At 42.1% G+C, this 27,934-nt stretch overlaps 2 protein-coding genes across 12 annotated transcripts in view; one reads left to right on the plus strand and one right to left on the minus strand.

Annotated features, from left to right (window-relative positions):
- The first annotated feature begins 373 nt into the window (after positions 1–373).
- FANCD2OS (FANCD2 opposite strand) lies at positions 374–2,026 on the plus strand. The gene is given in 2 exon segments (XM_027093887.1): positions 374–1,565; positions 1,567–2,026. Coding segments are annotated over 2 exon segments (627 nt in total). The 5' UTR covers positions 374–1,046; the 3' UTR covers positions 1,675–2,026.
- A 685-nt stretch (positions 2,027–2,711) lies between these two features.
- Positions 2,712–27,934, minus strand: part of FANCD2 (FA complementation group D2) — a 56,600-nt gene continuing 31,377 nt past the window's right edge. For 10 of the 11 annotated variants that reach the window (XM_027093878.1, XM_027093879.1, XM_027093877.1 and 7 more), the window contains 24 exons: positions 27,578–27,697; positions 27,058–27,131; positions 26,603–26,749; positions 25,975–26,075; positions 25,563–25,678; positions 24,413–24,521; positions 22,949–23,059; positions 22,568–22,680; positions 21,234–21,377; positions 19,847–19,963; positions 18,967–19,095; positions 18,710–18,828; positions 15,011–15,121; positions 13,770–13,900; positions 12,538–12,631; positions 11,770–11,892; positions 10,838–10,931; positions 10,065–10,136; positions 9,315–9,353; positions 8,272–8,346; positions 7,220–7,294; positions 6,106–6,252; positions 4,625–4,720; positions 2,712–3,143 (listed from right to left, as the gene is read on the minus strand). In XM_027093878.1, the coding sequence (XP_026949679.1) occupies positions 3,078–3,143; positions 4,625–4,720; positions 6,106–6,252; positions 7,220–7,294; positions 8,272–8,346; positions 9,315–9,353; positions 10,065–10,136; positions 10,838–10,931; positions 11,770–11,892; positions 12,538–12,631; positions 13,770–13,900; positions 15,011–15,121; positions 18,710–18,828; positions 18,967–19,095; positions 19,847–19,963; positions 21,234–21,377; positions 22,568–22,680; positions 22,949–23,059; positions 24,413–24,521; positions 25,563–25,678; positions 25,975–26,075; positions 26,603–26,749; positions 27,058–27,131; positions 27,578–27,697 (2,523 nt within the window). In that variant the 3' untranslated portion in view covers positions 2,712–3,077. The remainder of the gene's footprint in view (positions 3,144–4,624; positions 4,721–6,105; positions 6,253–7,219; positions 7,295–8,271; positions 8,347–9,314; positions 9,354–10,064; positions 10,137–10,837; positions 10,932–11,769; positions 11,893–12,537; positions 12,632–13,769; positions 13,901–15,010; positions 15,122–18,709; positions 18,829–18,966; positions 19,096–19,846; positions 19,964–21,233; positions 21,378–22,567; positions 22,681–22,948; positions 23,060–24,412; positions 24,522–25,562; positions 25,679–25,974; positions 26,076–26,602; positions 26,750–27,057; positions 27,132–27,577; positions 27,698–27,934) is intronic. The other variant, XM_027093881.1, reaches the window with a different exon arrangement.

The following is a 27,934-nucleotide window of genomic DNA, read 5'->3' on the forward strand; positions in this document are numbered from 1 at the left end:
GTGTAAATGCTTTTTTTTAAGAGGTGAAATCATTTGCTGGTTGTTTATTTTTTGGTACAACCAGAAAATAGTGGGATATTGAATATGGGAGGCTTTGATTCTCTTGGGTGTAGCTTTTATATCCTATAATACAAAGCATACTAAATGGCAGTATGGAGTCAGTTGTGCATTTAATGTCTTAAACACTTTAAATTACTCCTCTTCCCACGTTGTTTTTGGTAGAATTGTTTCCTAAAGCAAACCACTCACCCCTTGATCTTGGCTCTCCTGGGCAGAATTTTGTGCACTCTGTAACATCTTTGGTTGTGGTAGTCCAGTTCTTCTAGTAACTGTTAATGTGCTGTGAACGACTGACAATTTGAGTATGTAGTGTATGTGATTATTAAACTGTGAATTAGTGGGACTTACGATGTAACAGCATATCAATATTTGAAGATATTGGTACTTGATATCCTGTGAAGGAAAATTTGCCCCCAAATTTTAAGCTGGAAAGTCACTGGAATAACTGTTCAGAAAAGAATCACAACTACATGATTTTTTAGGTTTTTGGTACGTATGTTGAGAATTGTGTACAAGTTGAAATGTCTGTGTACTGATCCTCAAAACAACCAATAAAATCTCAATTATGAAAGAAAAAAAAAGAATCATACTTTGAGAACCAACGGTATAAATACATGGGATTTAGAGTCACAAATATTTGGCAAGACACACCTTTCTGAGCATCCATCCACAAATAATGTCTCATCATGAAATGCCAGCAGCTTCTGCCACCTGAGAGGCATAGATTCTGACTTCAGCAGTTATCAACACAGCACAGATCCTAATGCTGAACAGGGACACTCCATTTTGGACACATCTATTTCCTCATCTGTAAAATGGGTACAAACCTACCTTCAGAGGCTTGTGATAAGGTTTAATAAAGTACACATAGCAGTTGCCAGATTCAATACTTGTCACTATCCTCTACTGCCCTTTATAGAATTACTAATATCCTAACATCTATTGGAATCTTTTCATGAGAACTACAGAGTAAGTTAAAGTCAATAATGAGACAGAAATGTGAATTTAAACAGCCATGCCCTTGCCAAAAGCATGCTAGGAAAATTCCATGTTCTGATTCCTCTCCTCTAGGACTGTCAATGGCAGGATACCAGCTCTGGTCACCATGGACCCCACCGGATGAGGGCTTCCAATGGCTGCAGCATACAACACCTACACCTTCCAAGCACCCCTTTAGGGCTTCCCCCTGTTTCCCCCACACCCCTTCTAATCTTGAAGTGCAGCTGTGCTTTCAAGAGGTCTCTCTAGTTCTAGACAGTCCATTCCTGGAGCCTGGGGTGAGTCCCAAGTTGCCCTGCCACACGTCAGAGCTCCGAACCATGAACAACAAGAAAGGGCTGGTCAGGAAGCTTCAGCCTGTCTGCCTCAATGGAGTGGATTCTGTCTTTGGCAGGGTCACCACGGCTCAGCCGCCAAAGTGGACTGGGACCTTCAGAGTTTCAGACAAGTCAGCCGTTTGCAAAATCATCAGCCGGGAGCACCAGGGGCCCACTGGACTTAAGGAAGCCTCAGATTCAGATGACAGTGACCATGTGCAAATAGATGCTGTGCTCCATCCTCTTGCTGTATGCGACATACAATAAGTGCACCTTTGCCTTGCAACACTCCAAGTAAAGTGTCCCCATCTGATCCCCATTCCTCACACCACGCCTTTTGCTATGTGCCTGAAGCTTACATAGACCTTTCTGTGTAAAGGAAACTGTGTTTGCCCCAGCCATCTTGCTTTTTAGTCAAACGGTGACAATTCAGGAGCCTCCCTCCTCTCTTCCTGTCCAAAACTAGGCCAGTGACAGAGCAAGGGAGAACATTTCTATTGTAAAGCTGAACAACCATTTAGAGTCAAACTAGCATTGACATGTACATGTAATAAAGAACCATTAAACAAACCATATAAACCAATGAGCCTACTGTGAACTCTTTTCAACACTGAAGACCACAATGAGTTGGGGAAACAAAGAGTGTCAAGGAAGGAGATTATGGATTTCTATGTACATGAGGATGAAGGGGTCAAAAATCTGTATGTGGGTCAACGATTAATTTAAAAAAACAAAAACAAATAACCTCCCCCACCATAAAACGAACAAAAAAACCTAACCAGCCACACCCTAATACTACCAGAGAGTACAAAAGTGGGTACAAATATAACAAATATTAATTAATATTTACAGCCTGGCAAAAAAGAACTTGGTAGCAGCACTGAAACTGGGCTTTCTGGCAGAAGACATGAGAGTTCTCCATTTTAGCTGAAATGTACTCCTAATGTTCTATTTTTAATAAACTATAAGTAATTTTGTAGCATTGTTCTAACTAGATTATAGGTATAACTCAGAATAATGTGGAAATAAAATAAAAATTATATATGCAAAGTTAACATGAATTTGATGCTGCCTTTTTCTCCTTTATCATATCTACATGACCACCAAAAATTTAAAAAGCAGCCAAACATTCGACTTTCTTTGGGCATTAAAAGAAATTCGTCACTCCTCCAAAAAAGATCACAAAATATCTTCTCATCTCAAATAATAGGGTCCTTGTAATAGGGAACATATGATTGTAATTGGTAGAACTGATGTGTTGTACCAGTCTCCATTATTTCTCTGCACAATTCAGTTCCATCTATGAAGGAAATTCGAAAATAGGAATTAGGTAGCTGAGGCAGAACTTAAAACAGAATTTATTTGTAAGACTGGTACAAGCCTAAATTCTAGAATAAATCCAGAGTTTCAAAACTAGCTCCTGAAGCTCAGAGTCACAGCACTGCCCTGAATTCAGGAGGCTAGCACAGCACTGCCATGTTTGCCTAAATTGGTAAGTAACACTACATTCGAATTCTGAGCCACGGTCTTTGATGTTAGTAGACAACCTGTGAAATCCACAATTAAGTTGATTCAATAAAGCCCCTTCTTTAAGGACAAAATAGGATGCTTCCTGTTAGAAAGGCAGACAGCAGATTTGAAACCCTGAACACAAAATGGTAAGTAGCTGGCAGAGATGGGGAGGGAGTATCATTCTGTGGTCTAATCAGAGTCATCATCACTCTCTTGCTCCTTTTCTCCATCACTTGCTTCATCTTCTTCACCGTCCTAAGAGGCAAAGGATAATTAAGTATTTTAGGTCATCCGGGCGACGCCATGACTTGCAACACTGCTCCCACAGCATATATGACTGTATTGTATCGTTGTTAAAAACAGTGATAGGTTTTAAACCATTCTTTTGAGAATGAATCAGAGGCTCCCCCATTCTTGTATCATGGCCTCTAAGCCAAGATGGAGGGAGCCATTTTGATACTGACTTATGCCATTCTGCAACCCAACCAAATATGCATGATTTGTAAATAAGCCACGGCCCTCCAGCTCCACTGCATGTGTGTGACATAGGAACAAAATGGGCATTCAATATAGAATGAAATGTTTGTTAAATTCAAAATCCAGGAATCCAGAGTAAAATTCTCTCTGGTTTGTAAAATCTAATCTGGGAGGCTTGCTTATGACAAAGCACCAAACTAATAGGATACTGTCTGCCTCAAAACTATTTTATGGGGACTTCCCTGGTGGCGCAGTGGTTAAGAATCCACCTGCCAATGCAGGGGAGACGGGTTCGAGCCCTAGTCTGGGAAGATCCCACATGCCGCGGAGCAACTAAGCCCGCGTGCCACAACTACTGAAGCCCGTGCGCCACAACTACTGAAGCCCGTGCTCTGCAACAAACAGAAGCCACCGCAATGAGAAGCCCGTGCACCACAACGAAGAGTAGGCCCCGCTCGCCGCAACTAGCGAAAGCCCGCATGCAGCAACGAAGACCCAACGCAGCCAAAAATAAATAAATAAATAAATTTATAGGGAAAAAAAGAAAGCCATAAAACTTTTTTATCAGAACAAGGTGGAGATATTCTATACAAATAAAACAGAGGACCATGTAATAAAAGAATTTTTCATACTAAATAGTCCTTACGCATCAGCCTCAAATTGCATTACAAACTGTATCCACAGCAGGGGTTCTTAAATCTCAGCTTCTCTGTATCTATAACCCACCTGAATTGTAACAAACTTTAATAAATATATACATTTTTCTTTAGCTTTCTTTAAAGTCTCAAAAGCATTGGTAGTAGCCCAAAGAGCATAAGGACTCCTACTCTTACTTTAGTCCTCAGTGGTAGCAGCTTTTGATTCTGTGCTTTAGCTTTCACATTTCTATTTTAGATATTCAAACAACATGTTTAAATGGTTTAACTCATTCTTCTCAACACTTAGAGAACACTTTGACCTCTTCTTATCTCCCCTCTAAAATGGTTTCAGATATGAATTCAGGAGGCTATAATGGAAGGGAACTTTCAACTCTATAACATATGCTACAAACAACTCCAGATACTCAAGTTGTGATTAAAATATTGAGTGATTATAATATCGTGTGGGTTTTTTTCTGGCCCCCACAGAATTCACATCAGCACAGAAGCTTTTTTGGAGGGAATGGAGATGGGCATAGAAGTATCTGATTATAAAATCAAGCAGGGAAAATTCTGCACTCTCTACCATCAATGCCACTCTGGTGCCTTTTACAGATATACCTCTGTTCCTTTGCTCTTGGAGACCTGGGATGCCGTATCATCCTCACTCTCATCTGCTGTGCTCTCCTGGGAATTCTGGGATATAATCTCTTCACCCTGAATGTGAATGGGCCAGGACAAACAGTGGGTTATAAATGATCACATATGGGGTCTCAAGGGGGAGAAAGGCTTAGTTTATAGACAAAGCAAAGAAAGATATTCAGTCATTCAAATATGGTCAAACACGGACACCAACCTGTGATCCAGCATCTAGAGAAGTGATAATCAACCCAAGATTTCTAAGATGCTTGTGGCTCTGATACAATATGTAGTTTTAAAGGTTCATCTTTGTATTCTAATATCATACTAGTTTTACAAGACCAGACTGTATTGGTGACTCTTTCAGGTAATGCTGAATATGGTTCTAAAGTTTCCCAAATACCTTAAGGTATGTGAGCATGAACACCAACACACCAATCACAAATGGCCATGTAGAGGCTAAAGGATGGTACACTAAAATGGTTTAAGAACATCAAATCTGGATCAGGACTGTTTGGACTCAAACCCTTGCTCCACTCACTTATGGCTGAATGATAAGTTTACTTAACTTTGCTGAGCTTCAATTTTCTCATGGAAGCAAGAGATTGAAGTGAAGAAAGGAAGCTAATTCTCTGGGGAGCTATTCTTTTCATACATAAGATTTTTTCTTTTCTTTTCTTTTTTTTTTTGCGGTACGCGGGCCTCTCACTGTTGTGGTCTCTCCCGCTGCGGAGCACAGGCTCTGGACGTGCAGGCTCAGCGGCCATGGCTCCACGGCATGTGGGATCCGCCTGGACCGGGGCACGAACCCGTGTCCCCTGCATTGGCAGGCAGACTCTCAACCACTGTGCCACCAGGGAAGCCCAGATTTTTTTTTTTTTTTTTTTGTCGTATATAAGATTTTAAGACTCAGATGTTGTAAGCATGAACGAGGAGGGCTTGCACTGTATTTGAAAAATGCTATAACTCCAAAGTAGTAGTATAAGCAAAACAAGATTTCAGCCAGTCAGTCAGACAATTGAAAGAACTAAGAAATGCTCATTTGTTAAAACTAGCCAGAGAATAATTTCAGGAACAAGACAGACTGGTTTTAGGGGAAAAAACCCAAAATAACTAAACAAAGTTTTATATACAAAAATATTCTAAATCTACCCACATTAGGGCTTAAAGGTATCCCTCTAGCTATGGAAGGAGGTTTTCCTGATCTGTTCCTCTATGTCTGAGGCCTTGTTGATATCAATGGTATGTTTTGGTGCCTTCGCTGCCTGGGATGAGGAGTGCAACCTGCACCCAGGGCCCAAAGGCAATGTACCCTAACGTTAAGAGCTAAACAGTCACAGATTTGAGAAAAGCAGTTTTGAGTATTGAGAGAGTGGGGCTTAGTTGACCTTCCTTAGATACTTTCCAATGCTCTCACAAAGAAAGGAAGTAGGAGATTACTACTGGCGGGCTCCCAGGCTTACCTGCAAGTCCCGGTTTTTGAGATTGCCCAGCCAAAAAGCCTCTCGGCAATTGTTGAGGATGAGCATGGCTTTCACTCTGCAAACTAACAGCTCCAGGGTCTTTTTGAGCAAAGGCACATGCTTGGTGAGTTTCGTGTCCTGGTGAATCTGAATGGAAACAAATGCATCCAACTCATCTGGGTTTATCATCATGCTTTCACATTTCCTATACAGAAACTTTTGAATTCCTGACAACTTGAACACTGAACAAGACCATATGCCCTGCCAGTACAGGCCAGACATGTTCCATCAAAGAGCAGTAGTCCGGCAGAGTATTCCGAAGAGAATGGCAGCTGTCCTTCAAGCTAAAAGAGCCTAGAAGACATACCACCAACACTTCACGGTTCCTCTTCATAACCTCTTATTGATCAATTATCAATGAATTTACGTAAAATATTCTTGAATGTATATTCTACTGATATTAAACAATAGAGAGTATCCCTGTTTAGCTGAGGGAGTCCTTATAAAATTCCACTGTTCAGCACCTTAAAAAGTTAGAACCAGGGGAGGAAATGAACAACAGGAACTGGGCTTGCCAGTGACTGCAGCACTCCATGGTTCTGTGTTCCTTCACACAAAAAATGACTGGCTCAACTCCAGGCTTCAAGTGGAAAAGTCCTTTAATGCTAAAATGTTCTCACAAGAGACAGATGTGTTCCTTGACAAGTAAATAGTACAGCTGAAAAGCTCTAAAAACAGCTGCTTTTAGAACTACCTCTTGTCTCCAGCAGAGTCATCACTTACATAATATTCCTCCTGCCCAGAGTACTTTGTAGCAGTTACACATTCACCAACATTCTCTCACCAAAGAAGCGCTCCTGGAGGAAACAGGGCTATGGAGTTTGAGTCAAATTTCAGATGCAGAAATTCCCCTCTAGATGATTACCCAATCTCTGCCAGCAACTGAGGATTTGACCACTCTGAATAAACTGCCTTTGGACAGACATAGTCCCAGAAATAAAGGCTCAAGAGGGGTAAAAAAGGAAGAAGGCACTGGAGCCCACGGATCTCCAAAATCAGAACCACAGATTAAACCAACAGGTGGGTTGGTGGTGTGACCTGCTTTCCATCTTACCTTGGAATGCCCACACAGGTGATGAAGCAGCCTTGTATTCAACTGGAAGGTTTCCAGTAAACTCAGAACATCTTCCTATAACCAACAACATTCGTAAGTGCCATATGAAACGTTCTCATTTCATTTTATATGCAAGATATTCTTGCAACCAAGGGTTCCAAAGAGGATCAAGCCTGCGGGTTCCAGCTGTATATGGATAATCATCTCTTCTTTTTTTAAAATTGAGGTATAGTTGATTTACAATATGTTTCAGGTGTACAACATAGTGATTCACAATTTCTCAAGATTATGCTAGACAATTATCTTAATTTGGCCCTCAAATAGGAGGAGGAGTGATCACTGGCTATCCTCCCCTTTATCTTTCTGAGTTATGAGGGACCAACCAAATATTGTGAGAGTGTTTTGCAAAGTTCAACTTGCTAAGTATGTGTAAGAAGTAATCATCTCTGTTTCTGTTCTTTTTATTTTTAAATTAAAATTTTTGGCTGCACTGTGGGGCACGCGGGACCTTAGTTCCCCGACCAGGGATGGAACCCGCACCCCCTACAGTGGAAGCGTGAAGTCTTCACCACTGGACTGCCGGGGAGCCCCTGTTTCTATTCTTATTTCACTACTCTAGTCTTGGATCCCACTTGGGTAAAAAACTCTCAAGACTCCGTTATAACAAGAGTTTAAGACACAAATGAGGTTTTTTTCGTTCGTTTGTTTTGTTTTTAAATTCCCAAGACCAGACTTAGAGAAGCACACAGGAATAAGCAAATGACACACTAATATGTGAGGTCCTGGGACTGCAGTAGCACAATAAAATCAAGCTAAAAAGAACAACCATCCTCAAGTCTGTAGGAGAAGTAGGAAGGCGGACGTACTATGGAACATTCAGTCCTACATGGGCATCTCTGGGGATAGGTGAAGTGACCAGAAGTACCTAAGCAGATCTGTGGCCCAGAACCTGGGCAAGGGGACCACCCCCATGCCAGCCCAGGAATCGCCGTGGACATATCTTCTGAACAACTGTACAGGGCATATTTTTGCTCTCTGTTCTCAGTTCTTACCCGATGTTTTCTAAAACTGAAGTCTAGGAGAGGCATACACTGCTTCAGAAATGCTTCCACAAAGAGACGCCCGTACTGAAGAAGAGAAGAGACACACTGGTGATGACCTCTAGCTGAGGTCTTTTACCTGAAAGGCCCCTGCCTCAGGCAGCATAACATTTCCCAGACCAGGGGGTTTATTTTCTTATTTTTATATATAAAAAATAAATTGGAAAGGGTCCAAAAGGTTAATTTGGAGAATGTAGCTTAATGCAAAAGCTAAATGGGCCTGCTAACTAAGCCCCAGAATTAGGCAGACTTACCTACCCCAGACACAGTCAATGCACAGGGGTGTTGCTCAGCTTGAGAATGAGGGCACAGAGGAACAGAGGGGAACCCCAGCTCCCTGAGGACACCTTACTCTCAAGAGGAAAGAACTGCGTAGAGCTGAGAAAGCACATGACCACTTGCCCAATTTACCAATCAGGTAAATGACTCCCCCTTCTCACCCATCTCCCATAATGGCACCAGGGTGGAGTGAGTAAAGAGGAAGAGAGAAGCCAGGAGGTAATGAGAATGGGGCACCATCCACAAGAAGGAACTGTCAAGAGTGGGCCTAGAAGCATTCTCCCTATAGTGTTCTTTAGCTCTTAAGCTATCAAAGATTTGATGGGTTTACCATCAAATCTATGGCTAATCTGGGATATCCCCCGGCAGAGGAGTTCAGCAGATACCAGAACACCAGCTCCCACATTGATAAGGCCATACATGGGCTTTAAAAAGAGCAGTCACCCACTCCTCCTTCCTTTCTATTGCCTGGGAAGGAATGGCAGGGAGTGACTACTGCTCCTGAAGCCACTAATCCTATTTCTAAGACTAAGTTTTCAAACTCATAGTAAAATTGGTTTCTCTTGTCATCCAACTAGTATGGGAAAACATATCCATGGTCTTTTCTAGACTACCTGATAGCACAGATTCTGGAGACTGGCTTTTGGGCAAGGTATTAAGCAATTCCACTCAGTTAACTCACAGGAAGGATAAACACTAAAGAGGGCCGGGCTCACCTTCAAACATACATGCAGAACAGGACGGCTGTCAAACACCTGTAGAGATGAAGGACAAGAAACCAAAGCTGACGCCTGCTCCTCTGAGCACCCCAGCCTCCTCCCCACCATGCAAAGCACAGCTCTGAGTGTTGCAGAGACGTCTAAAATGAAGAAGGCAGGCCAATATGTCAACAAGTCAATTACAAAGCAGAACGAAGGAATCCCTGTAACTGAAGTTCAAGAAAAGGAAGAGGGGAGCTGAGAGGAACAAGGAATTGATTCCAACTGGGAATGTTAAGAAGATGGCATTGCAGAGGCCCCAAACCTTGATCTGAAGCCTGAAGAAAGAGTAGATGAGGCAGAAAGGAGAGAGAGCAACATTCTAAGCTGGAGGAACAGTCTGAGCAAAATCATGGAGTGGGGGAGAGCACAGAGTATGTGTGAGGGATAAAGAAGGCACTCAGGTGGGAAGAGGGACACAGTGGGGAATGTGCTCAGACCCACGGCGGGGTGGTGGTGGCGATGACACGGAGGAGGACCCATTAAATAGTAAGTGCTGTGGCACAGATGGGAAGGAGGAAGGCAGAGAAGGAAAAGACACTGCTCAGGAAGAGGGGAAGGGGTTATCCAGGGTGGGTGGGGCATAGGGAAGAAGATGTGGGAAGCAGATCCCCAAGGGAGGCTGGGGAGAGTCCAGTTTGGAAGCCAGGCCCCTTGGTGGTTCCTGCAATTAGCCAGTGAGATGAGATAAGGAGCTTCCATGCTCACCTTTATCAGGTTGATGAGGATACTGAAGTCTCGAACAGCCATGTTCCAGTAGAGGAGCTTCTCTTCATGAATCTAGAGGCAGCCAAATATACACACACCTCTGAATCACAGCCAAATACTTCTCTTACTGTACTCCTACTAATATATGGTTCTTGAACTACACAGTTATACAGAGATTTAAGCCAATTATCCTCCTACAGAGATGTGGCAACCAGTGCACCCACAAGATGGTTCTGAGGCCTGCATGTATGTGGTAACATTAGGGTATCTTATAGAGACTTTCTAATAAGAGGACCTCTCTTCAATAATTTCCAAGTAGGAAAAAGCCTCTGCAACATAACTCTAGGCCATCAGCTCCCTGTGGCTTCTCTGATTCCCTAGGCAAGCCCTATCTCCCAGCAGGCTAGCTCGGTTCTGGTTAGCAGGCTACCAAGGCCCAGGCTACCACAGCATCTCAAACAGGCTTGCTCACCTCATGCCAGATCACAAGTTGCAGCCCGGTATATGAGGCTGCAACCAAAGATATTTTTTTCCAGACTAGGTCTATGGAGTCCCAAGTCCCCTGGGAAGTAGCCAGGGAAAACAGAGCCCAATCCTCACTTCCAACCAGAGGGAAAGGAAATTAAACCAGAAGCTCTTTGAAAAAAAAATCCTGGATCTTAGTAACTCGAAGGAAATAGCTTAGGAGAAAATTCTGGACCCAAGGAGTAGAAGAATCAGCAGCTTCCAAGTAATCCAGAGTCTACTTCTTGGGGTGGGAATATCTGACTTACCTGCTCCGAGTCTGCTGCTGTTCCAGCCTGAAGACCTTTCACTGTCTTCTCTAGTTCAGCCATCATCACATGGAAGAAAATGACAAACGTGTGCCTAGAAGAGAAAAGGATGATGCCCACACAATGATGCACTGCTCAGAAACAAAGTCCTGGGAAGAAGCCAGGGAACCAAAAGTTATTTCCCTCCCCACCTCTCTGAATGTCCTTTCACTAGGGTCCACCCTAAGAGGACGTGAGAGTGGGAAGGATTTAGAAATGAGCCGAGAAGATGGCCTGTGAAATCAGAGGATTAAGTTCATGAAGGGTGAGTGTAGTGGTAAAGAGCAGGAAAGCAGTGGTGAGAAGATCTGAGTTTAAGTTCCTAGTTCCATATTTACTTTATTGCCTGTATCAACTGAGCAAGCCCCCTAACACTCATTTTTCTCATCAGTGAAACAGGGGTAATGATACCTACCTCACAGATTCATCAAAAGGATCAAGTGAGATAAACGATGTAAGAGTGTGTTATAAACTGTGAAGACCATACGAGTGTCAGATAACCACTGATATTATGAGACACAAAACCCATTAAGTGAGACATATATGGTTAGATACAACAATCACTGTATCCTTCTAAAGATGGCTAAAATACTGGAAAAGTAATTTCACATTTAAAGGATGAAAGCACTGATAGAAGTCTGGTGATTAAATATCCAATGCCGCTGAAGACTGTAACTACTGAAAATTCATTCCTCAGTAAGGTCCTTTCACATGGGCTGGCTAAGAGCTGCTTGGAGAGAATGCACAGTAGACACTGTGTGTGTTGAATGAATGATTGTACCTACCCTCTGTATCAGAACTAGATGAAGAGTAAGGTAGTTATTTGGAAACTGCATACATTAGACAGTGTGATTCTAACTTAGGGAGAGAACAAGAGGAGAGTACTCCCTTACCTGGTCAGTGTAGGGAATGTGGAGGAAGATGCCTCTTTAGGAGAGCTGATCAGCTCCGGGACACCAACACCAGCGATCTCCTCTATGGCCTTCAGAACACTGTCTGTGTGCTCCAGGTAGATGCTGCATTGACAGCCATAGGAGTATGAATGCATGTTACAGAATTCCTAAATCAAGATTTCTTTCTTGAGACATTACCAGGTACTAAGCTTTAAAACAACTATTAGCATTTATTTTACTTTATTTATTTTTATTTTTTGGCTGCACCACGTGGCTTGTGGGATCTTAGTTCCCCAACCAGGGACTGAACCTGGGGCCATAGCAGTGAAAGCGCCAAGTCTTAACCACTGGACCGCCAGGGAACTCCCAATACTTATTTTTAATAAGGATTCCAAATACTTGTCAGGAGGTAAAGGAAATGATGTCTCAGTTGGAAATACAGTTAGACACCTTGAAAGTGATGGCTGTGTCTTGGATATGGTAGGCAATAATAAATATCTGACTCACTGGTTAACAAGGCAGGATACAACAGCAGACTCCCCCACTTCCTCTATGATTTGATTTAATAAAGAACTAGCTGACAGTATAAAACAGAACAAGAAGGTCTGACAATCCACATATTTCAAATTATGTTAATTTCAAACCTACTTCACTGCTTCCAAGTTACCCCTAACCAAGGTAATTTCTCAGTTTTTGACCAGACAAGGGATCTGAACAGTGGCAAAATGGAAGGCTATTTGGCTTGTGGACAGAAACTGAGCCTCTCACCTAAGCAAAGCCTGGAGCTGGTCATTAGGAATGCCGCTCTTCTCTTTCTCCCCACTCGGCCACACCCGGAAAAGGAACTGTCTGGCCAGGGAAGCTGTTGGAGAAACAAGGCAAAGATATCTCATTCATGGAAAATGAACTTCACTCTTGTTTTGCAGGCTTTTGGGGATGATTACTGACCAAAGGGATTATTCCTTTATATTTACTATGACGTTCCTGGGCTAACAGACAATTTGAAAAAAAGCTGTCATGAATTCCTGCTCTACTGGTTCTTCTACCAGAAATAAACCCATTTCTCTAAGACTCAACATGTCGCACCCTCTTACCCTGTCTTGACACAAACGTGAACCACACAGACACACAGAGAAAAGGAATGCTGCTGGACAGTGGGAAGTCCATCTCAGCTCCTCCTTGGCAGGCCAACAAGCAGTGGCTGCTTCCTAGATTCATACCAAACCCTCCCCTTTTAAACAACAGGGAATAATAAAGGTTTGTTTTGCATGTTCTCCTTGCTTTCTGTCTGTGCTGCCAATTAAGTTGTATCAGTGAGATGCATTCCAAGAGCTATGTCAAAAGATAGTTAAAGAAAAAGATCAGGGGGACTTCCCTGGTGGTCCAGCGATTAAGAATCTGTCTTGCAATGCAGAGGACGCCGGTTCGATCCCTGGTCGGGGAACTAAGATCCCACATGCCACGGGGCAACTAAGCCCGCACACCACAACTAGAGAAAAGCCCTCGCGCCACAACTAGAGAGAAGCCCGTGCGCTGCAACGAAAGATCCTGCGTGCCACAACTAAGACCCGACGCAGCCAAAAATAAATAAATAAAAATTTTAAAAAAATAAAAGAAGGAAAGAAAGAAAGAAAAAGATCAGGGATGGGGCCAAACCTTTCTTTACACTTAATTCTGATTTCTCCTCTCTCTCCCATTTTATTAACTTCACGGTTTATGTCTTTCAGTCAAATGTCTCAGATACTTAAGGGGAAAAAAAAAAAAAAGAAGGACATAAACAAAAGCCAAACAAAATCTAGCCAACTGAACTAACCACACTCAGTCCAGTCAATGTCAGCAGAGATCAGACATAGCTCCTTCTGGAAAAATGCCCTTCTTGGTATAGCAAGAGAGCACATCCAGAGTTATGGACAGATTTGCTTATAAAATTTACAAGGTCCTAGGAAGCCCTAAGTTTACAAGTCTATTCGTGAAAGAAAAAAGAGGATATGGCCCATCACCAATTTTTCCTTTGTTCTGAGTAGGAGCTGTAGATTTCTCCAAAATGACCATCAAAAGTCTGATGAGATAAAGAGCACACTGGAAACTGGGAATGCTGAGATGGAAATTCTGCAAGTAATGGAAGCTCTGGCTGTAAGGAGACAAGAAAAAAAATAAAAAACAACACCACAAGTATTACAGATGTGTCTAAATCCATGAGTTATCCAAGTCTGCTTAAATGCTTGATGGTCTAATCAGAATCCTCCTCATTTGCAGGGGCTTTAGTAGAACCTTCTTTCAAGACCTTACAGAGACTATAACTTTGTATAAAGAAAGTTAGGGCATGGAGGCCAGAGCTCAGCGGATGGAATGCTGGCCTTGAAGAGGTCATGTATGCCAAGATACCCAAATGCTAGCATAGGCCATGCTGACTACATTATTCTCAGTGTAGAATAAATTACTTGCTCTTTAAGGCATTATGCAACACACTGAGAATAATGTTTAAATTCCGGGTTCATAGGGACAAAGTGAAAGGAAATGATAAGGCAGAGAAAGCAGAGCTTCTAATAAATGTACCATAAATGGCTAGCTTTCAATGCTCTGAAGTAATGGCAGATGTGAGTCACAATTAATCCAAAACTGTAGGTGAAATAAAACTAGAGTCAACTCCTGATTGATTGGTGGAAGGGAATTCAAACAAATTTAAAAGTACTGTATTGAAAATGAAATAAGGCTCTATAGGCAGGAATGACAAGCATTGACTGTGGACCCAGTGATGGCCTAGGCTATCAGGGGAGGTAAGGGAAAGACCAAGGTGCTCTGGTTGAAGCTGGGGTAGAGGCTGGAAGCTGTGCCCCTTAGAGCTCCTTCTCACCTCCTGTGCCCTCGGCCTAGGCTCCTTTTCTTCCAAGATGAGGGAAATGGACAGGTAATCAGTGGTAACTAACTACTACCTAATTACCCAACCCTACTAGGAGACAGAGTAGGTCCCTGGATAATCAAGAGCTGACTACAGATGGCCAGTGCTTTCATCAACATTACCTGAAAAGGCGAACTTTACAGGATGAAGGGTGCATAAAGATTTAGTTTGATTAATTCAACAGTTTCTAATGCTTCAGGATATATCTGAATACACACATGAGAAAGCTCACATAAATGAGGAAAAGTCACTGAAAATACCAAGTTATCTCCAAGAAATCTTGCCAATCTTATTCCTAGGAGTTTCTTGGGACAACACTCAGGGATATGTGGTCTGACCCACCTAAGCAGCTCCTCCAAAGCTTGGTCAGGCTCTCCTGGCTTCAGTCGGTTAGCAAGGACCTCAAGGGCTGAGTATAGTAAATTAATATTTTCAGGTTGAAAAAATCCGTTCCTAAGGGAAAGTCAAGGAAAGGTAGTTTAGCTCAGTTTCAGGAAGATTACGTGGACAGCAGTTGAGGATCCTGGCCTCCAGTCTGTACCATCGATAAAACAGAAGAAAAAGGAGAACTGAAGTACTGAAAGTACTCAAGTGCTAAATTCAGTCACTGCTGTATCAGACTAGAAGCTGAAGTGTATCTGAAAAAGTCTTTCCTTAAGGACCTAACAGTCCTCCTAGGATTATTTTCAAGGCAAACAAAGCTCTCCTTCATTCTTTACATTTTAGAGATAACTATCAGTCTTCTCCAAAAAAACAGGAATAACTGTGAAATTGCTTACATCCATGTCTAATCCATAGTAGATGTTCAGCAAAGAACTTATTCCTTCTTCTGTATTAAGTCAAGTCTTGACAATTCTATCTTCAGATTATCTTTCCTATTGTCCCTTCCTTTCCAAGCCAAGGCCATCACTCTAGGCCAGGCCTTTATCATCATCCCATGCACAGATCATGTCAACTTTTTTTTTTTTTTTTTTTTTTGGTGGTACGCAGGCCTCCCACCGCCGCGGCCCCTCCCGTTGCAGAGCACAGGCTCCGGACGCGCAGGCCCAGTGGCCATGGCTCACGGGCCCAGCTGCTCCGCGGCACACGGGATCCTCCCGGACCGGGGCACGAACCCGCGCCCCCTGCATCGGCAGGCGGACCCCCAACCACTGCGCCACCAGGGAAGCCCATGTCAACATCTTTTGACTGGTCTTTTTTTTTTTTTTTTTTTCCGGTACGCGGGCCTCTCACTGCTGTGGCCTCTCCCGTTGCGGAGCACAGGCTCCGGACGCGCAGGCCCAGCGGCCATGGCTCACGGGCCCAGCCGCTCCGCGGCATGTGGGATCTTCCCGGACCGGGGCACGAACCCGTGTCCCCTACATCGGCAGGCGGACTCCCAACCACTGCGCCACCAGGGAAGCCCTTGACTGGTCTTTTTGATTGCCTTTCCAATCCCTTTGTCCTGCATGCTGCTGCCAAAAGGATTTTCGTAAAACACTGTTTTCACTATATCATGGCTGTGATCATAAAACTCCAAAATTGCTTCCCTGGACAACATTCAAATTCTTCTGCCTGACCTTCAAGGCCCAGCACAATCTGACCCCCTCGATCTTTCACTCCTCTAGAAACATTTCCACATCACCAGTGGTAGCCTCTTTTCCTTTCCACAAATGAATTCTGAGGGCCTCTTATGGGCTGCAGGTTTTTCAGGGGGGGAGGTGGGGGGTGGGGATGGCTTTATTAAAGTATAATTGACATACAATAAAATGCATGTATTTAAAATGCTGAATTTGATCAGCTGACTTATATATAAACCCATGAAACCACCATGGCACTGAAAATAATAAACATATCTATTACCCCCAAAAGTTTCCTCGTATTCCTTTGTAATCCATCCCTCCTTCCATCCTCCCGTCCAATGCGAGGCAACCACTGAACTGTTTTCTGTCACTAAAAAATTATATGCTTCTTCTAGAATTTTATATAAATAGAATCAAATACTACATACTCTTACGGTCTTGGTTTTTCTTCACTATAATTCTTTTTTCATCCATGTTGTTGCAATGTAGTATTCTACCACATCAACATACCACAATTTGTTTATCTGTTAACTATTCGATGGACATTTGAATTGTTTCCAATTTGGGGCTATTACAAATAAAGCTGTAATAAACATTCATTCACAAGCCTTTGTGTAGACACATGTTTTCATTTCTCTCGGATAAATACTAGGAATGAAATGGCTGGGTTGTATGGTAGGTGTATATCTAACTTTTTAAGGAACTGCCAAACAGTTTTCAAAAGTGGGTGCACCATTGTACAGCTGCACCAGCAGCATGTGAGAGCTCCAGTTACTCTACATCCTCGCCAACGCTTGGCGAGGTAAATCTTTTTAATTTAGCCATTCTGTGATTTTTATTTGCATTTCCTTAACAACTAATACTGCTGAATATCTTCGCATGTGTTTATTTGCCATCCATTTATCTCCTTGTTTCAGCATCTGTTCAAATCCTTTGTCAGGCACTGTTTTTAAGTACTGAGGATATGACAATGGCTGGTCTCTGCCTTCATGGAGCTCACAGTCCAGCAGGGAAGACAGATCAACAAGTAATTATAATAAAATGTGATCAGTTTTATCGTAAGAGTATTAGCAAAGAAGTGGGGATAAGAGAGGCAGAAAGGAGACTTACCTGGCCTAGGGGTCAAGGAAGATGCCCCTGAGGAAGTACAGTTTAAATCCAGATCTCAGGGATGATTTAGAAAAGACTGGGGACCAAGGAGGGTGAGGATCCTGGTAGAAGGATGGGTATGTGTGGAGCCTTCCAGGTAAAAGCTATACAGGGTGCTGAAATTAATTCAGTACAGCTGGAGGGCAGAGTGCACGACAGTGAGTAGAATAGCAGGAGTCAGATAATAAAAGGCCTTAGAAGCTGGGTAAAAGAGTTTGAACTCAAGAGAAATCTAACGGCAATCAGAGGCCAAAGTTGCGCTAGGATAAGATCGGGTTTGTGTTGGGAAGATCGCTTTAACTGCTGCGTGAAGAAGGGACCGAAAGAGGACAGCTGGAGGCAGACAGACCAACTGTGAAACTAATCCAGTCCTGGTGACAGACGACAGAAGTCTGGAAGCAGTGGAGGAGGAGAGAACAGGTGGTCATTTAGGTGTTATCTAGAAGACAAACTCTGCAGGATTCTGTGATCAGATGTGGGAGAGAGAAAGGGTAGACAGTAGAGGAAGGAACAAAGAATAACTCCTGGTTTCTGGCTCAACAACTGGTGGCGCCATCTATCTGGCCAGGGAAAGCCGAAGGAGACGTGGGAAGGAAGAAACACTTGTTTTGGATGTGATGAGTCTGAGGTGTCAACGACATATCTATAACGGGGTGCTGAGTAGGCAGTTGGAGATAAATGCCTGCAGCTCAGAAGTTAAATTTTAGCACGAATTTAAGCTTGGGTGAGACTGCCCAGGAAACCTGTATAATGAGAACAGAGAGGCCAGGACCCAGCCCTGAGGAACAAAACCATTTAAAGGACACACCTCCCTCGTTTCTACTTTTGTCCATGCCATGCTTTCCAGTTTCTTCCTTTACCTCCCAAAAAGCCATCTACCCTCCAAGGGCCCCGTGAAGTCCCATGATTTCATGAAGGCACCCCTAAACACCCCAGCTTACACAGCCTTCAGCTCTTTACCTCATAATCTGGAATTTATCTATAACTTGTTTAATAACAACTTCTTAACTGACAGTCTCTCTGGTGCTATTAGGGAAAGGTTGCCACAGCAAACTCACTAAGAATCAGACGGCCAGATTTGTTACAGGTTAGCCAAAAGCAAGTCATCTGATTTTCAGATAAGTTAATAATAGTGACTCCGTAAGACACAGAGCGTGCAAGACCAAATGAAATGATGCAGACAAAACCACTACAGAAAGAATAAGTATCATATTTACATAAAATTTTGGAGCCCTTTCCTTCTTTTCTATACCTCAGTGCCTTGGTGACTGTCAGCAGAAGCAAGGACATACTTGATTATCTCTACCTACTGTACTTGCCACATACTCACCAAGCAAAAAGTCCATGTAAAATCTGCAGTAGCCTCTGATAGCAGGAAGACATTATGTCGTACTCCTGACCTTTAATTCCTGGTCCATCAACTACATCATGATTCTTAGCAGTTAAGCACTACAAGAGAAAAATGCTTTTAAGACTGTTGCTTCAGCAATTGCCCTCATTCTCCTTCAATATTTCTCAGCCAAAAATGAAATCTCTTGTTCATTAAGCGATTTCTAAGTCTCTATAATGATAAGATAGGCTTCTGACCTGAAAATAGTTGTGAATGTTCTCCAGATGGTTACACATGGGGCTCAGCAGTTGAACAACACTATGAGCGATTTCTGAGGCAGATCTCTGGTGGAGATGTGAGAATCCAATATTCCGGTTTCCTTTGCTCTATAATAAATTCAGAGTTACGAGGGAAGGAACTGTTGGATAGCTTCTCTGAAACTAAGAGTTTATTATAGAGTTTAATCAAACCTTGTGCTACCGGGTAGAATGGACAGAAGAAATTAGGGATATATTTTGACAGAGGGAACTCACTCAATCTTCAAATAACCAAGAGATTGGCTTTTAGAGAGTACAGACAGTGTTTGAGAAGTATAGACCCAAAATTACTAATGAGATAAAACTCACACGAAAATAGAAATCATTTAGGCTGATAAGAATGTATAGCAAATGCTAAGTATAAGAAGAAAGGATCAAGTAACTAGATATACTAATTTTAAATGTTTACACCTAAAACTTACACATTTTGTCGTTTGTGTCATCCCACTGCTTCCCCAGAGGCTACATGCATTGGTCCATTAGATACACACTCGAGATTCTGGACTTCTCTAGACAGCTGACTACTATGCTGAGGCTTGGGCAAGGGCTTAGTTTGGGAGGGTGTTAAAACCAAAACCCAAGCAAAGAAGAGGATTCAGGAATGCTCAGAGCATTTAGAAATACATTTTCTGTTTTGGGTGGCTTTTCTGTTTTCTCTGTTTCAGAGTTCCTTTCTAAAGCAAAATGAACGTGGGCTGGCAATGGGGCTACCACCATGCTACCCAAAAACAATACCAGAGAAAGTGGCAACTTACTCACTACTAAGACCTCCTTGTTTCCAAATCCAGAGGCCAGGGCCTGTGTTCCTGCCTGTACTAACCTTGAGGAAGGGGACTCTCCTGGTCACAGAAGGTGTTAGCATGTTCTCCAGCTTCTGGGCGAGATCTTCCAGCAAGAAAAGCAGCTCAGGGGGCTGAAGCTGCACAACTTCTGTAGCCTATCACAAAGAGGAAGGAAAGAGTAATTCCCAGCATGTCCTAGCCATCTTTCTGGGGGACACATTTCATGTTTACTCTTTACAATGGGTGAAGAATCTGACCATTACCAAAAAAGGGGGAAATTCTGCCCCACCTCATATAAATGGCTGTAGTACTCTGTCAACAAATCAAAAAGTCATGCACTTCTTAAGTAAAACAAAATTTAAAATTATTAAATGGGAATGAGGCAGTATAGTTTTAGAAGACACACTTTTGCTCTAGAAATAAATGCCTCTGGTGTATCCTTCCACCTATGGACCCGTGATGCATTTCCTAAGTAACTTGAGATAAAAAAAATGACTAATTAAAGGGAATTTTGCTTTTCTCTATTCATTAAGTAATTCTTTCATATTTTCTTCCACCTAATGTTTTGCTACTATTAATTCTGGGCAGGATCCTTATAACTATATTACACTACCATAAGTAGAATGGGTCAAGCAGTCTCACTTCAAACTTTTCACTCAACATACAGCTATGGAGAATCTCCAAGTACAGGCTGACGCAGAAAGACTGAAAAAAAAAAAAAAAAAAAACTCCATTTTGAAGGAGCTTACATTCTTGAAAAATCTATGGTAAAAATCCATGCATTTTCTCAAAAAAATTTTTTTAACCTGGAAAAACTCTACTCTCTGGTGAAATCCCATACCAAAAGGTACCTTCTGTGTGTAAATGTCTTCTACTTCCAACTTCATTATAAATACCATTCTCTCCTCAGTTTCACTGGTACTTGGTTCAGACCATCAATATACAATGTACTGCTGGTTGTCTCCTTCCTTTATTAGATTATAAGCTAGCTGAAGGCAAGCATCATGCTTACGTAATACTGAATTGCCAATATCTAGATTTGCATCAAAAACAAAAAAGGCCTCAACAAACACTCATGGATACTGAACAAATGTCACAAAAAAGTGAAAAGAGCATTGTGTAACTATAAATCACAACAGTGTTGCTCCACAAAAGTAACCTAAATAGGTTATTATTAGTAACGTAAAGTAAGGATCACATCATTAGCATGATCTTTTGTAATACCTAATGCACTATAAAAAAAACTTAGACTTATAAACATCAAGATGATGAGGATGATTATTCATCCACACTTGCACATATAAAGGCTTTGGAAGCCAGAGTCCAACTTCTCCCAGGGTCATGGTTTTCTTTTGGAAATAGGAATAGAGCTGAGGAACTTTCTGAAATAAGATTAAGTTCTGGGATCTCAGCTCTGTCACTTACTTCAGTGTGCATTTCAGTATCTAGGATGAACTTGGCCACAAGCCCACAATGCAGAATAGAGAAGACCTCAAGGTCCAGTTCTCGGAAAAAAGCGTGGTAATTCTGTAATGATACTGATGTCTTTTCTTCTTTCCCTCTGAACTCCTGGGAGGAAAGTACCAGAAACCAATAGAATAAGGCTTCTATATTAATCTAACTTTAAATGAAGATTTCAAAATGCAATTGTGCATTTATTTTATGTAAAAAGTTACAGTTCATCACATCCTTTTACCAACTTCCTTTTACCAAAGTCCCTAAATATTCCTGAAACAGATCACGTATTGTAATATTGGGATATAGGTCACACATCGATACTCAGTTGGTTTCCACTTAGGGATGAATATAGACAAATCAAGGCACTATGGTGTGGTACAGAAAACTATGAGCTTAGGGGCCAGAAAGATTTGGCTTCAAATCCTTGCTCAAGCACTTATTAACTGTGTAACTTTACACAAGTCACCTATCCTCTCTGGATCTTAGTTTCCTCATCTATTAAATGTAAATATCAATACTAAGCTTGAGTTTTTAGGAAGATTAGAGGAGTTACACATAAATTCTCAATAAACAGTACCTAAAAAACAGAAATAATTGGGATCCATGTGGTTTAGGCAATTTCACAAACCTACTCTATGGGTGGTACAATTACCGGAAAAGGACCTACTGTTTATTAAGTATCTGTATTAAGAAACTGTACTAATGGGCTTCCCTGGTGGCGCAGTGGTTGAGAGTCTGCCTGCCGATGCAGGGAAAACGGGTTCGTGCCCTGGTCCGGGAAGATCCCACATGCCGCAGAGCGGCTGTGCCCGTGAGCCATGGCCGCTGAGCCTGTGCGTCCAGAGCCTGTGCTCCGCAACAGGAGAGGCCACAACAGTGAGAGGCCCGCGTACCGCAAAAAAAAAAAAAAGAAACTGTACTAAGCATTTCATGTTATCTAAATTCATTGAGAAAGAGATAATCTGGGATCCGAAGAGGAAAGAGGCTAAAAGAAGTATATCTTGAACTACATACAAAGAATTTGCTAATTGCTACAAGTGAGAATTCAAAGTACTCCTGGGATGCAAAAAAGGGAGTAATACAATCAAGAAAAGAATTAGAAAAACAGTGTGTGGTAGTGATAAATGTTTGGAGTCTAACCCAAACTCTGCTACTGAGAGGGTCACTCCAAGGCCTAGGAGAGTTTGTTCGCCTCTCTTTTCCCTAATCCTTCTCTCTGTAAAATGCATAGGATAATGCTGGCCCTTTGTTAATCTCACCGGGCTGTCACACACCTTCATAGATACCAGTCATTCCAATACCTTTTCCAGCTGGCTCCTATCAGATGGTGCAGGGTCGCATTCTGAATTATCCTCCTTTGAAAGTGGGTCAGGGGAGGATGTTTTGTTGCCATCTGCTTTTCGCTTCCTTCCTCCTTATATTTCAAGAAGAGAAAAGTGACTCAAATAATCAATAATCATGTTTACTAAATATCACTGCCTTCAAGAAACAACCTGCTGAAGACTACCTAGAGACAGGAGGTAATTTTATAACCCTAAATTATAGTTCATTGATAACCATGCCAAAGAAGGGTTCAATTATATAATCTCTCCAATTACCGATGCCTTGATGCGCATAACTTCTAAGTGAATTCAGCATGGCACATAGGGAGACACAGAATAAGAAGAAAAGAACATACTCACCTAAATTTCCTTGTATTCTGATTTTTGCTGAAACAGCAGTACTGGTATGAGGTGTTACTTCTGAAGTTTCCAAGTCAAAGTTTGCAAGGGGAGGAACATAGTCTGGAGTGACTGAAACAAACAGCAGGAAGCTCAATGAATACCAACCATATACCACTATTAGACTTGAATTCTAATCACCCGATTAGCTAAAAACTAGTTTCCAGAACTGCCAAGCATGGCTGACTGCCTGTAAGATGCATTCAGGTCATCTGACGTTAATCATTTTGGCATAGTAAAATAGCCAAAGATAACTTACAGGAATATCATATTAATTGATTATGATCAATCAACATAAAACCATTATACCAATATAAAACATCCAAGCAGATAAGAACTAAAAATAAATTAACTTACATTTAAAATCTAAAGATATTAGCAATATCTGGTCACATAGCAGTTTGTTTTACACACAATTATTTAGATGAGAGCCTGAGGGAGGCTCCATGTTTTCCCCAGAGAATCAAGCTAGCACTTTATTTTTATTTATTTATTAATTATTTTTGGCTGCGCCGAGTCTTAGTTGCAGCACACTGGATCTTCGCTGCAGCAAGCGGACCTCCTAGTTGTGTCATGTGGGCTTCTTAGTTGCAGTATGCATGTAGGATCTAGTTCCCCGACCAGGGGTCAAATCTGGGCCCCCTGCATTGGGAGCAGGGAGTCTTACCCACTGGACCACCAGGGAAGTCCCAAAGCTAGCACTCTAAAATGACAAGTTTTCTTAATGGCCAGAAGGTATTAAGAGGCCTCTCAGCTGTATTCCTGGTTCATAATGATGTTCAAGAAGGCAAAGGGCACTGGAAGTTTGACATCCAAAGAAGCAATGTAATTTACAAAAAGCCCAACCAATGTTTTATATCTTGTATTAAACACCAAGGTTTCCTGGAGATAACAATGGGAGGAAAATGGATGTATTCTTTTTTTTTTTAAATTTTCTTTCTTTCTTTCTTTATTTTTGGCTGTGTCGGGTCTTTGTTGCTGCACGCGGGCTTTCTCTAGTTGTGGTGAGCGGGGGCTACTTTTCGTTGCAGTGCATGGGCTTCTCATTGTGGTGGCTTCACTTGTTGCGGAGCATGGGCTCTAGGCATGGGCTTCCGTAGGTGTGGCATGCAGGCTCAGCAGTTGTGGCTCGCGGGCTCTAGAGCACAGGCTCAGTAGTTGTGGCACATGGGCTTAGCTGTTCCGCGGCATGTGGGATCTTCCCGGACCAGGGCTCGAACCCGTGTCCCCTGCGTTGGCAGGCGGATTCTTAACCACTGCACCACCAGGGAAGTCTGATGTACTCATTTTTTAAAATTTTTGTTGAGCAACCATTTTCTTGTCCCACGAGTCGGGGGCAGCTATCGTTGAGTCTGGCTTAAAAGCTAACTCTGCTATCTCCTCACCACTGCCCAGCAGGGTTGCAATACAGGACCCTTCCCTCACCTGCCAAGTGCTTTTCCAGGAGTTGCTGCAGCTCTACAATGTGCTTTAACCGGGTGAGCACCTTCACTTTCATCTCGGGTAATGTTTGCCGACAGAAGGCATTTACAACCTGTGGAAGTAAAAATTATATTCTCACACTGTGAACTATTCAGATTTTAACCTTGTTTGCGTTATTCAGCGAGAGCTAAAAGAGTTGTTTGGTGACAGCATCTGTGAGTCTAGTGAGAAATGTCAAAGTGTTCTCAGCAAGGGGCTGTAAAGAAAAAGCTCTGGGCCAATAGAGGAGATCTAACTTCTAATCCTGGTTCTACTTATTTCTAGTTAAGTAATAAGGTGGAACAACACAATAGCTAGAAAGTATACACTTCGGTGAAACAGATCCTAGTCTGCTACTTACTAGTTGTGTGACCTTGGCCAAGTCTTTAACCTTTCTGAGCTTTTATTTCTTCAGCTATAAAACTGGAATGCAGTCATATGGATTAAGTGTGAATAAAGGAACTAGCCCAGCATTTGGCACATGTGTTTGATAAATTTTAATGACTTTGAACTCTCTGTACCTGCAATTCCATATGTGTAAAACGAGGATAATAATATCCATCCCGCCTACATCATAATATAGTTGTCAGGATAAGAAGAGATATTTCAAGTGAATAAACATTCTCAGAAATAATATGCATGAGAAAGGAAGTGTGATATAGATGTAAGATGTTACCATCATTTTCTGCATTTCATTTTCATTATATTTCATTATGATTGTGCATTTCGTTAAGCACAAACATACTGTGAAGGAAAGTGAAAACTATCATTCACTTGATCTCACTAAATCGAAACATTACGTGCATAGTGATGTAAGGAGGAACAGTATTTTCACAGTGGTGAAGGTGAAGTTATTCCAGGCAGAAGTAGATTACCATGAAAAGGCTTGGAGGTAGTAAAGCATGGGCAACAGTAAGTGAATTCTAAGTATTTTGATTTCGCTGCATCAGGAGGCGCATATGATTAGGGAAGGGTAGGATACAACCTCTGCAGAAACACACAGGGGTTAGTGGTTGGTGAAGAATTTTTAAGGAGCCTCGTGGAACCAAGGAAACTGTTTCCTTTCAAGAGAAACTACAGACAGTAAGTGAATTGTCCTAGTAACTCTGCTCACCTCTCGGAACCAGTTGAGAGTAAGAAATATAAGTGAACATATGAATGAACGCTCTTGAACAGACATGGACTCCAGTCTCTCTCCAGGCTCCAGGTCAGTGAGGAATATAGGACAGTCTGAAAGAGAAGGACAAACATTTCTAATCCCTTTTAGTTCAAGTCAACAGAACATGGATGCTGCCCCTAGAGCTAGTTCTCCTTCTTACTTTCCCCTTTAACTAGTATTTGAAGGTCAAGCTTTGATTAGTCTCAAAAATACTTCCATATCATGCAGCAGTCAATAAATATAATCTAAAAGTCTCTGTGAAGTTAAAAAATTCCTTCCCCCACACACATGTACCAGTCTGCCCCTTCCCTAAGTTTACCAAAGAAAGGTTACAAAGAAGAAAGGATCTGATAACTTCATCCTATACCTAATAAACCATCAATCTCCTCCAAGTTTCCATTATGTTGTCTGTCCACACAAAGTCTCAGTAACCTGAAGTAGGGAGCCAGGCACAACGGAGAAACCAATCTGGGAAGGAAAAATCCATTTTTAGACCACGGTTTATAGACACATTAGTCCATGTTTATAGGGAGCCCAACCTTATAATTAAGGAGGTTTGCCCAAAATAAATGTCTACTTTTAAGAACATATAACAAGGAATGTAATGGATTCTCACCAAATAATGAACTGAATTGGAGGAAGACAGAGGTAAGTAGACTGAATGTCCATGTGTTAGGAGGAAGTGGAGATAAGACGGAAGGAGGGTGTTAAGAGTGGCAGAGATAGACAAACACGTTCATGGGTGGGAAAAAGGAACAGAAACAAAAGCAGCCTCACAGAATATCTGTTGGCTGTCATGACTCAATGCAAATCCCAAACCCAGGGTCTGGGAGAAAACAAGGAGTCTGCCCCATTCTTAGGAGCCCATCCATATACCACCTGTCTTGGGAGAAATCCTTTTCAATCAAGTTCTCAAGAGACTGCATGAACTGCGGCATTCCCCATGAACATTCAAAATACCAACAGAGGTTTTAGAGAAGAAAAAGTGTACTGACTTTTGGTCTGATTCCTGCGAAGTCAGTCTACCCCCATCTTTCACAAAGTCCCGAGAGAACAACAGTGGCAGGAGGTTGATGGCAATCCCATCACAACTATCATAGTCTTCTAGTCCGTAGAGAGCTTTCACAGGAAATGGATAGTCACTGTGGAGAGAACCCAGAATCTGATACCGTAATTCAAGGGTATGGCAAGTCTATGGGAGAAACCACTAGAACAAACTAATCTCCTCTGTTATGAGGAGAAGTGAGAAAGAGGAGAAAGAACAAGTGGGGAATCTTTTAGCAATCCTGGAGCTGGGGGTGCCGGGGTACTGGGGTTGGGAGGAGGGAAGTTGTGGGAGTGGGCTAGACTTGGCTGAGGTCAAGACATTCTGAGGTTTGCACCAGCAATTGACATAACTGACATAATTTCTTGACCAGTACAACCATGTCAGTGGGTAAACGGTACTTACCCTTCTGGAACAACACAGATGTCCACCACAAAAGCATCCTGGAAATCATTAAAGATGGTCTGCCCAGCCCATTCCTTTAGGAAACAAACAAAAAAGGCTGGGTAGACCAGGGTATATGTGCTATAAAGCCCTAAATAAACTATTAACCTTTCTAAAGCTTCAGTTTCCTCATTTCTGAAAAGAAAATAACAATAATACATACCTCATCATTCTGATGTGGATTAGACATAATACATGAAAAATGCTTAACACAGTGCTTGGCACAGAATAGATGGTGGCTTTCAACAACACCATTAACCACATGTTCATCATCCTCATCCCTTATTTTTATTATATGAAGGAGGCCTCAGAGGAGAGGCCTGGGGCCGAGTGAGTCAGAACAGCCTTCCCAATTAGAATATGGGAGAGCTCACAGGAAGATCTTTTTATTTTTGCAGCACAACAGAGGGAAGGGTTTGAAGAATATATAGTAAAGCAGCCCTCATGCTTCATTGCTTTAAGAAAAGATACTTGGACATACCAGCACTTGTGGAGCCAGCTTTCTGCCTTGGATCAGGTTGGCAAATTCATCATAATAAAGTGCAGAGGCCTGAGGAGACTGCTCACTGCAGGAATGAACCAACTGTAGCAAGGAGGTTACCTGGAGCAGTCGAAGAGAAAGAACGGTCCAGCCCTTGGGATGCCAGTGCTTCCTAATTAAACACCATTCACCCCATTCAGTAGTAAGTTTTTCCCTTTCCGATTTCACTGGCAAAGCTCTTATCACCACCTCTCACCTGAGGTTTTTCCTAAGCCTCCTGACCAATCCATCTCTTTTGAATCTCATCTCTTTTCCAATCCATCATACACATGAAACTGATTAATTTCTCTAAAGGGA

Source organism: Aethalodelphis obliquidens, unplaced genomic scaffold (assembly GCF_003676395.1).
Source record: "Aethalodelphis obliquidens isolate GAN/ISIS:26980383/991018 unplaced genomic scaffold, ASM367639v1 scaffold86, whole genome shotgun sequence".
In the NCBI taxonomy this organism is placed as follows: domain Eukaryota; kingdom Metazoa; phylum Chordata; class Mammalia; order Artiodactyla; family Delphinidae; genus Aethalodelphis; species Aethalodelphis obliquidens.